Raw genomic sequence first — 12,207 nt, 5'->3', positions numbered from 1 at the left:
TGCTTCTCTCCTTGATTAGTTTCCATCCATCGTTTCTTGTCTCTCTTTGGTTAGTTTCCAATCATTATTTCTCGTCCTGCCCTCTGGTGCTTTGGAGAATAATTTGACCCCCTCTTCTTTGGGGAAGCCCTTCACATACTGAAATACTGCTATCATATCACCCCTAATTCTTCTTTTCTTTAGACTAGCCAGACCCAAATCCTGCAGCCATTCTTTTATATGGTTTAGTTTCTGGGAATTGACGTCCACATATCTTAAAAGGGCCGAGTTTGACAAAAAAAATACATGCTTCAAAAGTTTAAAGCAGCGCACCCTCCAACGTTTTTGGGCTCCAGGGACTGGTTCCGTGGGGGAGAGTTTTTTCCATGGACCGGAGGAGACGTGGTTTAGCATGCTGCATGCATCTCACAGAGGGGGCATCGCTCGTTTACGTGGCCCAGTCTGCTGCAGATCAGTGCCAAATCCACGAACATGGGGGTTGAGAACCCCTGGTTTAAAGTATCTTTAAAGAAAAAAAAAAAAAAATTCAAGGAATTCCTTTCAGACATTTTGCTTTCCTTTATAAGAAGTATGCAATTTATTCTTGGCGGCCGTGAAGCTGTGCGGTTGGATAACAGATGTTTCTCATTCTTATTTTTATTTTTTTTTCCCTTTCAACATCAAGTTTCTTAATTTGCATCTTTACATTTCCTTTCCATGGCAGCTGACTCAAAGGAAGAGGCTGACAAATGGCTTTGCGGGTTGAATATTTTGTATCAGGAAGCTATAAACGGCGGCACCCCGGCAATTACCGAGAGGTATGTGGTAGAGCTGTTTTGTAGTTATATATAGTAACAGAATAACAAAACAACAGAGTTGGACCTTAAAGGTCTTCTAGTCCAACCCCTGCTCAAGCAGGAGACCCTGTACCATCCTAGACAAGTGGCTATCTAGCCTCTTTTTGGAAGCCTCCAGTGATGAAGCTTTTTTTCTTGCCTTCTGGTGCTTTGGAAAAGAGGTTGACCTCCTCTCTTTTGCATCAGTCCTTCAAATATTAGAACATTGCTATCATGTCACTCCTAGTCCTTCTTTCCGTTAGACTAGACAAACCCAATTATGTACACTAGACATACACAAATCATGTAACCGTTCAGTCGAGGTTGTTGACTTCTGAATCACTTTAACTCAGTTTCCTGGTGGATCTGAAGTATCTTTCTCCCCTTGAGTCTTAAATTCACACCTCTCACACCCTCCTCTTCCTCCTTCCCCTCCTTCTCCTTCTCCATCCCTCTTCCTCCTCTTCCTGGACTGATTGTACATAGGTAATGCTAACATGCCTGTTGATGATACGTCAATCTTAGCTCCATGCTGAAAGGGAGCAGAATGATCTCCTTACTCACAAACGAGAAATGTTTCGCATCCATATCCATAATTCATACTGTTTAATGCCAAAAAGGCTCTTCAGAATCTGCCCCACGGTCACAGAAAAAAGCGAAACAGATACTTTGGTGCTGCTTGCACTTCATAAAAAGTTATGTATTGAAACAGGAGCATTCATTAATGTTTTGATGTTTTTCATGTGTCGAAATTACAACACATCATTAAGTCCGGTCTTCTGTTTACAAAACTAACCCTGGCTGTATTTTATTGGCTCTTTTAAGCTGGCTGAGGAAGCTGATTTACTCGGTGGATCAATCCAGAAGGAACAGGTAGTCATTCATTTCAGCTTCTAAAGCTATGCTCTGTTTCCCCCCCACCCTTATATATTTTTGTTGCAATGAAGTCATTTTTTTAAAAAAAAGCCATTTAAACCTCATGTGACTAGGTCTATATTTGCTTTCTGATAAATCCTTCACTTTTTGCCTTCCAAGAGTTTGTGATTGGAAAAGTTTGGTTGGGTCAGGAGGGGTTTCTATATTGGTTCAAAAAATGGATCAGGATTTTTTTTCCTCTCTGCCCCTCCGATTTAAAAAGTGCACTAAATATAGATGGGGCAAATGAAGTCCGAGAAATTATCAGGAACCCGATGATGATTTTAATTTTCACAATTAACTAGAGCTTGTCAGGAGCTTTGGTGTTCAACTGTGGTAGACTAGACTAGACTAGACTAGACTAGACTAGACTAGACTAGAATAGAATAGAATAGAATAGAATAGAATAGAATAGAATATAGAGGAGAATATAGAATAGAATGGAATGGAATAGAATAGAATAAAGTAGAGGAGAATATAGAATAGAATGGAATGGAATAGAATAGAATAAAGTAGAGTAGAGGTAGAGTAGAATAAGGGTAGAGTAGAGTGGATGAATGGAATGAATAGAATAGAGTAGAGTAGTAAAATTAGTAGAGTAGAATGTAGAGTGAAAGAGTAGAGTAGAATGGATGGAATGGAATAGAATAGAATAGAATGTAGAGTAAAAATAGAATAGAATAGAATGTAGAGTAAAATTAGAATAGAATAGAATAGAATAGAATAGAATAGAATAGAATAGAATAGAATAGAATAGAATAGAATAGAATAGAATGTAGAGTAAAATTAGAATAGAATAGAATAGAATAGAATAGAATAGAATAGAATGTAGAGGAGAATATAGAACAGAATGGAATAGAGTAAAGTAGAGTAGAGTAAGGGTAGAGTAGAGTGGAATGGAATAGAGTAGAGTAGAGTAGAATGGAATGGAATGGAATGGAATAGAATATGGAATGGAATGGAATAGTTGGAAGGGACCTTGGAGATCTTCTAGTCCAACCCCCTGCTTAGGCAGGAATCCCTACACCAATTCAGACAAATGGTTATCCATTCTCTTCTTAAAAATGTCCAGTGTTTCACAACTCCTGGAGACAAGTTGTTCCAGAATCTCAACTGTGAAGCAGGATTGGAATAAATCACAGAATCAAAGGTTTGGAGATCTTCTAATCCAGCCTGCTCAAGTCAGGAGTCCTTATTCCACCCTGGACTTCTTTGTAGCCGTCATTCAGTGAACACTGTGGTCTTTAAGGGAATCCATATACTGCAGTTTTGCTAAAAACCGGATGTAAGTGCTGGATTTTCAGCAAAACTGTTGTAAAACATGACCGCGTGATTCTGGGACACCAGAAACAGTGGTTTATACAGCAGTGTTGCCCATTTTCTGAAATGCGGTCGTATAATTGTGGAAGTGGGGGCAACTGTCAGAAATTTGGATCTGGGTCATAAGTCCTCTTTTTCAGGTAGGTTGTAACTTTGACCTGTCACTAAATGACCAATTATATGCCACTGTATTCTTCAGTGGCATATTACTGTTTATTTCTGCAGACTAATTTAGTAAAACTGAAAACTCCTTCCTATGGAAAGTTTCTGTTTACCAGGTAGGATTTAGTCCCCAAAGACCTCATTTTATGAATACTTCTTACTTGGTTCGGTACAGTTAGTTGTCACTCTCCCTGCCTTCTAGTCCCAGAACACCTAAAGGCAAATTCTGATTGTGACAAGCAGATTGGAAGTTGATGGAGATTCTCAACCATCCAGGCCATGGTAGATAGAGGATAGAATTCTTTATTGGCCAAGTGTGATTGGTCACACAAGGAATTTGTCTTGGTGCAAATGCTCTCAGTGTACATAAAGAGAAAAGATACATTCGTCAAGAGTCGAGAATCATAAGGGTACGACACTTAATGATAGTCACAGGGTACAATAAGCAATCAAATCATACTGGGAAACAGTCCATATAAATTGTAAGGATACAAGCGACAAAGTTACAGTCATACAGTCACAAGTGGGAGGGGATAGGTGATAGGAGTGATGAGAAGATTAATAATAATAGTAGTACATACTTTATAAAGAGTTGAACAGTGTTGAGGGAATTAGTTGTTTAGCAGAGTGATGGCGTTCAGGGAAAAAACTTCTTGTGTCTAGTTGTTCTGGTGTGCAGTGCTCTATAGCGTCGTTTTGAGGATAGGAGTTGAAACAGTTTATGTCCAGGATGTGAGGAGTCTAAATATTTTCACAGTCCTCCTTTTCATTCGTGCAGTATACAGGTCCTCGATTGAAGGCATGTTGGTAGTAACTGTTTTTTCTGCAGTCCTAATTAACCTCTGAAGTCTGTGTCTGTCCTGTTGGGTTGCAGAACCAAACCAGACAGTTATAGAGGTGCAGATGACAGACTCAATCATTCCTCTGTAGAACTGGATCAGCAGCTCCTTGGGCAGTTTGAGCTTTCTGAGTTGGCATAGAGAGAACATTCTTTGTTGTGCTTTTTTGATGATGTTTTTGATGTTAGGTGTCCATTTTAGGTTGTCCCAAAGATGCTTTTTCTCCACCAGGCAATTAGACTTTCTGAATTTCGAACTGAAGAAGCTTCTTGGATGAGAAGCGAAATGTTAAAAGTCCAGTTGCCTTTTGGACAAAGCACCTTCGGGACAAGCTGGTTGCATGTTGCAAGAAACAACCCTTGTGCAAATGGTCATCAGCGCTGGGTGATTGTGCATCAAGTCATAAGATGCCAAACATCCCCAGGAACTGAACTGGTGTGACCTAGATTGAGTTTTGAGTCTCAGGAGAAGCGTGAAGGGCTCAGCCCATCCTGTTATTTGATCCCAGCCCACAACAGCAAGCTGGCACTTTTGTTTAAACCAGAAACAACACAATAAAGAAAGAGTGTGATGAATGAGGGGGCAGCAGAACTTTTGCTGCTGTGCTAAATGTACCCCATTATGACCTTGGCTGCCTCTTGATTGTATTCATAATACCGAACGGTAACACAGCTGGTGTTATCCCCAAGGTTAGGGAAGTGAGTTGATTCTGCCTCTAACTTTCCAAACAGGATAATTATATTGCATTTGGTGGAAAATTTGGGAATATTTGCTTCTGAGTGCTTCTTATTTTTTATTTTTTTGAAAATGATATTTTGAACAAGCAATTGGTCCAAAGTTTTTTTTTTGCGGTACGCTTCCAAGATGGAAAAAAAATTAGTCAACTGAATAGCCAGCGATTGTTTTCCTTCTAAAATATGGCCTCATATAATGAAAAGACAGTTTATCAACGTAGCCACCGACAACGAGTGAATTAGTGAAATGTACCTTTCCTGCATATTAAGAGTGCACTTCATCATTTCTATTAAATTTAGTAACTGTCTGAGTTCAAGGTAGCACCTATCATTTCTCCCTGCACAGGCTGTGCAACGTGAAGATAATGTGGTAAGTCAGCACGGCCTTTAGACTTTATGATGCTTTCCTGGTGTCATTCCTCCACAGGGTAAGAGCCAGACTGTGAAACCAGAAAAGCAGAACGACTGTCTCATAAAATCAAAACTTTCATTCAAGTAGGAATTTTTCCATAAATTGGTTTTTTTTCTCGCCCCTACCGCTGCTTTGCTACGGCAGGTGGGAGTCAGCACTGCTTCCGACCAAGCATTATAACAAACCTTTGAGCTGGGTTTCATTGGTGTTGTGTTTTGCCGTTTTTAAATCATGCCTGTTCTATGCTGTTCTTTTGCGTTATCTGGTTTGGTCCTGAAGCAAATTTCGTCACTCGGGGCCATCAGCAGAAGGCTATCTTCTGAGGGTTTTCCATTCTGAAAGTCTGAGAGGTGGTAAAAAGAACTAAATTTATGGAGTCCTTGGTGCTCCCTGAGCTTTTGACGACCCTCACTCTGTCAAGGACCTTGGAGTAAGATTTTGTTAGCGTCCTAGGGACCTCCTTTCACAGCTAGTCCTCTTTTAGTGACCAGAGTTGGGATGGACAAGCAAGTTGTTGAATAAAGAAGGTTGAGTAAATCTAAAAGGGTGTACTTGGTATTTATTCTTTTCTCTTAATTTCAGCATCAGCCTCAGAGAGTTGAAAACGATACTCCCGTCCGTCAACTTCAAAGTGAACAGTGTGAAGTACTTGAAAGATAAGTTTTCGGTGAGCATTGGTTTAAGCTTCGTACATGTCCTGCAGTTTACCTGTTACCGTATATTTTATGTTGTTCCCGAAAAATCAGTCTTCGGGGTTTCATTGGAGAACAGGTATTTTCTTCCTCTTGGGTTGTTGTTAATCAAGGGTCCCCTGGTCCATGGACTGCCAGAAACCAGGCCATGCAAACAAGCGAAGCCCCATCTGTGGGATGCATGTAGCATGCACAATTATGTCCCCTCTGGTCCATGGAAAACCTTTCTCCATGGAACCAGTCAGTGGTGGGATTCAAATTTTTTTACTACTGGCTCTTTGGGCGTGGCTTGGGTGTGGCTTGGCTTGTTGGGCATGGCTTGTTGGGAATGGCAGGGGAAGGGTACTGTAAAATCTCCATTTCCCCCCACACTCCTGGGGGAAGGTTACTGCAAAATCCTCCTTCCCTCCCCACCCCACTAACCTGCTTTCCAGCTCTGTTCTCCTGTGCAGGGCAACCAAAGGAGACCCAGCCGATCAGCTGGGACTCAATGGGAGGCAGAGAATAGATGGGGCCAGTCAGAGGTGGTATTTGCCGGTTCTCCGAACTACTCAAAATTTCTGCTACTGGTTCTCCAAAACTGGCCAGAACCAGCTGAATACCACCTCTGGAACCGATCCCTGGTGCCCAAAAGCTGGAGGCCACTGCTGGTTTAAACCTTTGATGTCCCTGGTGGCCAAAAGTTTGGGTGGCCACTGTTGTTAATAACAGTGGGTGGGAGCCCTCATCTCCCTTTGCTGTTCAGTTAGCATGAGGAAGGTGTGTTAATTCAGTTTTTCAGTATGCAGACCCCAGTCGTCCAGACCAGGGATGGTATTCAGCCGATTTTTGACCAGTTGGGAAATTTTGACTGTTTCCGCCCGGCCGCCGGCCCCCTTTGGCCTCTACTTCCCAGCAATTTGCCTTCTTGCAGCAAACAGCCTGCTTCAATTTCAGCTTCAGCTTCAGCACAGCCTGATTAGCACAAGCAGCTGATCGTCAGTTGGATCAGCCTCCCGACCACCAGCTGTTTCAGGGATTGTCATCGCCTATTGCCGCCTCCGCATGCCCCATTTTCTGCCTCCGCGCACCCAACCTCTTCTTAAAAATCTCCAGTGATGGAGCACCCACAACTTCCAAAGGCAACAGCTTCATCTCTGTAATCTTAGTGCAGAACTGTCTTTCTGCTAGATCAGAGGGTACTATCTGCCTTTCCTCTAGCCTGGGACAGGATAAATGGCTTTGGGGTAGGTGTAGCTTTGGGGAAAACCTAAATGCTGCCTCCTTACTTATGGTTGGCTTATTTTATATATATATTTTCCCGGCAGGAAATAAAAGCTGCTAAAGAAGAACTTAGCTTTGAGCAATTTCATCTTTTCTACAAGAAGATTATGTTTGAGCAACAGAAATCGGTAAGCCTTCTGCTCTTATCTTACTTCTTCTTCGTATGCAGAGTGTCGTTCTGTGTTGTAACCAGAATGTAGTAATTAGTTAGTACACGTGTTTTCAGTCTTATATTTAATTCAAGCATGGTACCAAACTTCCTTACTTTTAATTGAGTAGATTTAGAACTGTAAGAGTCTATTGTATACACAAACGCATATACATACACATGTGTGTGTGTGTGTATGCGCCTGTGTATGTATGCAGGGGTGGGCTGCTGGGGGTTTGGAGGGTTTCGGGAGATCCTTTAGCTAAGATTCTGCGCAATTCGGAGAACTTGCCAATCCCACTCATGGCTGGCCCCACCCACCCCACTCTGACCCTCCCAGGCGTCCCCATGCGGCCCATATTGGATGCAGGTAAGTGCAGGCGCACACGGAGGCTCAGGGAGAGCGAAAAGCGGGCCTCCCAGAAGTTCGGGAAGGGCCGAAATGGGCCCGCTTCTGGCTTCCAGAGAGCCTCCGTAGTCTGGGGAGGACATTTTCACCCTCCCGGAGGCTCGAGGAAAGCCTCCGGAGCCAGGGGAAGGAAAAAAACGCCCCTCCCACCGTGGTGCATGAGGCTGACTAAGCCACACCCTCCATGGCCATGCCCACCCAGCAACCGGGCCAAGAACCCGTCGCTAAATTTTTGAAGCCACCCCTGTATGTAGGTATGTACAGTTTAATAGACTCTTACATATACTATATAGATAGATAAATATAGATGTTTTCTTAAGTTTTCGTGGGTACTTACATGTATGGCATTCAGCTTTGTTCGAGTATTTTCCCACGTCATTGTAGTTGTGCTTTTAAAGTTGTAGTAACGTTTCGGCAGAATCTCATCTGCCATCATCAGGCTTCTGTATACAGAAGCCTGATGATGGCAGATGAGATTCTGCCGAAACGTTGCTACAACTTTAAAAGCACAACTACACAGAAGCCTGATGATGGCAGATGAGATTCTGCCGAAACGTTGCTACAACTTTAAAAGCACAACTACAATGACGTGGGAAAATACCCGAACAAAGCTGAATGCCATAAATATAGATATATACACATGCACTGTAAGATATATATACATACACTATATGTAAGACTCTGTTATACATACATACATACAGGAGTGGGCTTCAAAAAAGACTTACAGTTTTATATATATAGTTATAAAGATATATATAGATACATCTGTAAGTCTATTATACATACATATATATGTATGTGTGTTTATATCCACACACGTATGTCTGTATGTATGTCTGTATGTATGTATGTATAAACACAAATTTATATATATAAATTTGAGTAGGTTGGCAGAAAATGTAAGAAGAAACATGTTTTCCAAAATAGGACAGAAATAAAAAAAAATCTTTTGATGATTTTCAGTTGTTTAACCAACTTTTTTTTTCTCGGGACAATAACTGTTCTATGCAGAAGAAAATTATTTGTTCGTTATTTGTCATTTTTCTCTTTCCAGGTTCTGGATGAATTCAAAAAGGATTCGACTATGTTCCTCTTAGGGTGAGAAGCAATTTTATTCACATCTGTATGTAAAGTGTTTGATCAGAATCTTAAGCGTAATTACGTTGTGTCTTCCGTTTATCACAGTAGAGTAACTAATGAGGCAAATTTGACTATGTGTATTATTTTATGCAAGGGATCTCGGCTTAGTAAACTACACTGTGAGCAAATGTCCTCCTTGTACCTATCCATATTGGTATAATTTACATGAACCCAGGGTTATGGTTTATCGAAAGCAAACAAGCCATGATCTGTAAAGGAATGTTTAAGTCGAGAGCTAAAGAGTTAAGTTAAGTTGAGCAGAATAGCAACACCTAATACTGTGGCACAAAGTTTACACACTGCTTTTAAATCTTGGATCTAATTATTCATTTACTATATAGAAAAGATGAGGAAAAGCCAGGAGTTTCCATTCTGTTTCTTCATAGTCATCTGATAAATCCAGATTATGATTTAGGATTATGTGGAAACGCAACAACAGTCAGATTCCCAGGTAGTCCTTGACTTATGACCACAATTGGGATCACTTTAACTGTCATAAATGCAGATCGTCCTTGACTTGCAACAGTTTAGTGACCGAAGTTACAACGGCACTGCAAAAAGTGACTTACAACCATTTTTCACACTTATGACCGTTGCACGTGGTTTATATTTGGATGCTTGGCCACTGACTCATATTTACAATGGTCACAGTGTCCCGGAGTCACGTGATCTCTCTTCACAGCCTTCTGACAAGCAAAGCCGATGGAAAAGCTGGATTCACTCAACAACCGGGGTTACTAACATGAACAGCTGCACCAACTTCTCTTAACAAATCCGGCAAGAAAAGTCATGAAATGAGGACAAAACTCGCCAAACAAATTTCCCACTTAGCAACATCGGTTCTGGGTTCAATTGTTGGTCGTAAGTCAAGGATTTACCTGTAGGTGCCAGTTGGAAAGCGCCCGCATTTTGATCGCAAGACTGTGGGAATGCTGTGATAGGCATCGGCTAGTTGTAAATCACTTTTTTTCAGTACTGCTGTAACTTACAACTGATCCCAAGGTGTGATGACCCAAAGGGGCGTGGCACAAAGGCAACACAGTCAGATAATCAGTTGGAGTCCCTTTATTAGCTCCAACTTTGCCCCCAATGTCCTGGTTACCTTCTGGGCTGGAGAAAAACTCTCCCAGGAACAGCCTTTGGTTGCAGAGAATCAGGTCCAAAACATGGTCAACAAAAACTGTATAAGTCCAGTCAAAGCAAGATGAGGTAATTGGTCCAACAGGGCAGAAGCAAGAATTCCAGATGTGAAGTCACGGCAATAACTCTACACGGTTGGGAAGACGCCAGGAACACAGATAAGCAAAGTCAACACAAGATAAACTCACATTTGTTCCCAGCAGACACGGCACTCAGCTTGCATCTCTTTTAAACTCTCTTCCCAGGTGTGGTTAATAAAGGGAATCAGGGCCCTTTCCTCCCCCGTAAGCCACGCAACCCACATCGCTCCCTTCTCCATTCCTTTCTGCGTGCCCTAGGATGAAGAGGGGGTAGGCCTCTGAACTCCCTCTCCCTTCTTCTACCTCTCCCCTGCTCTGCCCAGCCAGATTTTGCCCTTCCCCAGTTTCCCCCACAGCCAACAGAGCCACACTCTCATTCCCTGTCAGCTGTTCATCTTCCTCCTCAGATTCAGACTCCAACAAGGGGCATGACACTACGTTTATGACGATTGAAGCATCCCCATGGTGCTATGATCAAAATTCAGCCCTTGGACCAACTGGCATCTATGTACGATGACCGCAGTATCTTGGGGTCATGTGATCACCATTTTGGGATCTTCCCTACAAGCAAAACCTACGGGAAAAGCCAGACTCCTTTTACAGATACACGAATATCTGCAGTGATTCCCTTGTCAAAAAAGATAGAATGGAATAACAGAGTTGGAAGGGACCTTGGAAGGAAAGCCTACACCACTTTAGGCAAATGGTTGTCCAATCTCTTCTTAAAAACTTCCAGTGTTGGAGCATTCACAACTTCTTGAGGCAAGTTGTTCCACTGATTTAATTGTTCTCTTTGACAGGAAATTCCTCCTTAGTTCTAAGGTTGCTTCTCTCCTTGATTAGTTTCTACCCATTGCTTCTTGTCCTGCCCTCAGGTGCTTTGGAGAATAGTTTGACTCCCTCTTCTTTGGGGAAGCCTCTGAGATATTGGCTATCGTGTCACCCCTAGTCCTTCTTTTCATCAAACTAGACATGCCCAATTCCAGCAACCATCCTTTATATGTTTTAGCCTCCAGTACCCTAATCATCTTTGTTGCTATTACCTGCACTGAGTCACACACAATTTTATTGCCTTTTTTGACAAGGGAATTGTTTGACAGGGATTCTCTTGTCAAAAAGGGTCAGAACAGCAGATGTGGCTCACTTAAACACTCACCCTGCTACCAATGGAAATTGGGTTCCTGTGTTAGTTGTGGTTGTTCTACTGTCACCTCTATGGGTCCATCCTGTGAAAAGAGACAACAACTTCAAAGAATCCCTCTGTGCTTCCAAACCCCTGATCTGAATTTTTTTCCCCAAAGTGTTTCACAGCCCTGCTTTTATAGTTTTATTTAAAATTCAGGAAATGAAACATTCGTGTCCTCGGATGCTAAAATCACTGGCTGCTCTCCATCTTCCTTTCCCATCCAGTGTTTTCATGTAAATCTTTCCCATTTTTTCAACTGGTATTGCTCTAACGATTTTCCTCTCCAACATACCCAACAGTTTGGGAGGGGAAAAGAAATAATAATTAAGGAAACGGGTTCCCAGAAGAAGATAGTTACTTTTAAATGATGGTAATCAAATCCTTTTTTTTTTTTTTCCAAGAAATTGGAACCAGTAGATGGCTCAGATCTCAGCCTGCTGTAGTTTTGCTTAAAGACAATGCTTCTCTTGTTTAACAAGCCTCAGCCGCACCTTGGTGAGAACACACACTGAATATTGTGTGTTTTCCCTCCCGTCAAGTTGCTTTAACTTTTTTTTACCGCAGAAACACAGATCGGCCGGATGCCTCAGCAGTACATTTGCACGATTTTCAGAGATTTCTGCTACATGAACAGCAGGTGCGAAGATCCTAATGCTCTTGTTTTTCAACATACATGTATGTATGGCATAATGGTTAAATATGGTAGGATCCATTGTTTGGATCCATGGCATAGCAAAAGAATCATGGTTAGAAAACTACCTTATTCCAGAGACTGATGCTGAATAATGCATTTTTATATCCGAAGGAATCAGCCTGGCTCTGGCTATTGTACTCGTAATATCTCCCTGCTTCTAGTATACTCCATATAATACCAGAATAGTATTAAGGTTGACTCAGCTTTCCATCCTTCCAAGTTGGGTAAAAGGAGGACCCAGATTGTTGGGGGCAA

The 12,207-nt window shown here is 41.9% G+C and overlaps 1 protein-coding gene across 2 annotated transcripts in view; it reads left to right on the top strand.

Annotated features, from left to right (window-relative positions):
* Positions 1-12,207, top strand: part of PLCG2 (phospholipase C gamma 2) — an 87,710-nt gene that overhangs the window by 36,761 nt on the left and 38,742 nt on the right. For both annotated transcript variants that reach the window (XM_026714133.2, XM_026714135.2), the window contains exons 4-9: positions 704-797; positions 1,641-1,688; positions 5,780-5,864; positions 7,197-7,280; positions 8,767-8,810; positions 11,823-11,895. In XM_026714133.2, the coding sequence (XP_026569918.1) occupies positions 704-797; positions 1,641-1,688; positions 5,780-5,864; positions 7,197-7,280; positions 8,767-8,810; positions 11,823-11,895 (428 nt within the window). The remainder of the gene's footprint in view (positions 1-703; positions 798-1,640; positions 1,689-5,779; positions 5,865-7,196; positions 7,281-8,766; positions 8,811-11,822; positions 11,896-12,207) is intronic.

Source organism: Pseudonaja textilis, chromosome 11 (assembly GCF_049901715.1).
Source record: "Pseudonaja textilis isolate UNSWEBS1 chromosome 11, rPseTex1.2, whole genome shotgun sequence".
Lineage (NCBI taxonomy): Eukaryota > Metazoa > Chordata > Lepidosauria > Squamata > Elapidae > Pseudonaja > Pseudonaja textilis.
The sequence above is the reverse complement of the archived record's forward strand: the minus strand, read 5'-3'. Positions and strand labels throughout refer to the sequence as shown.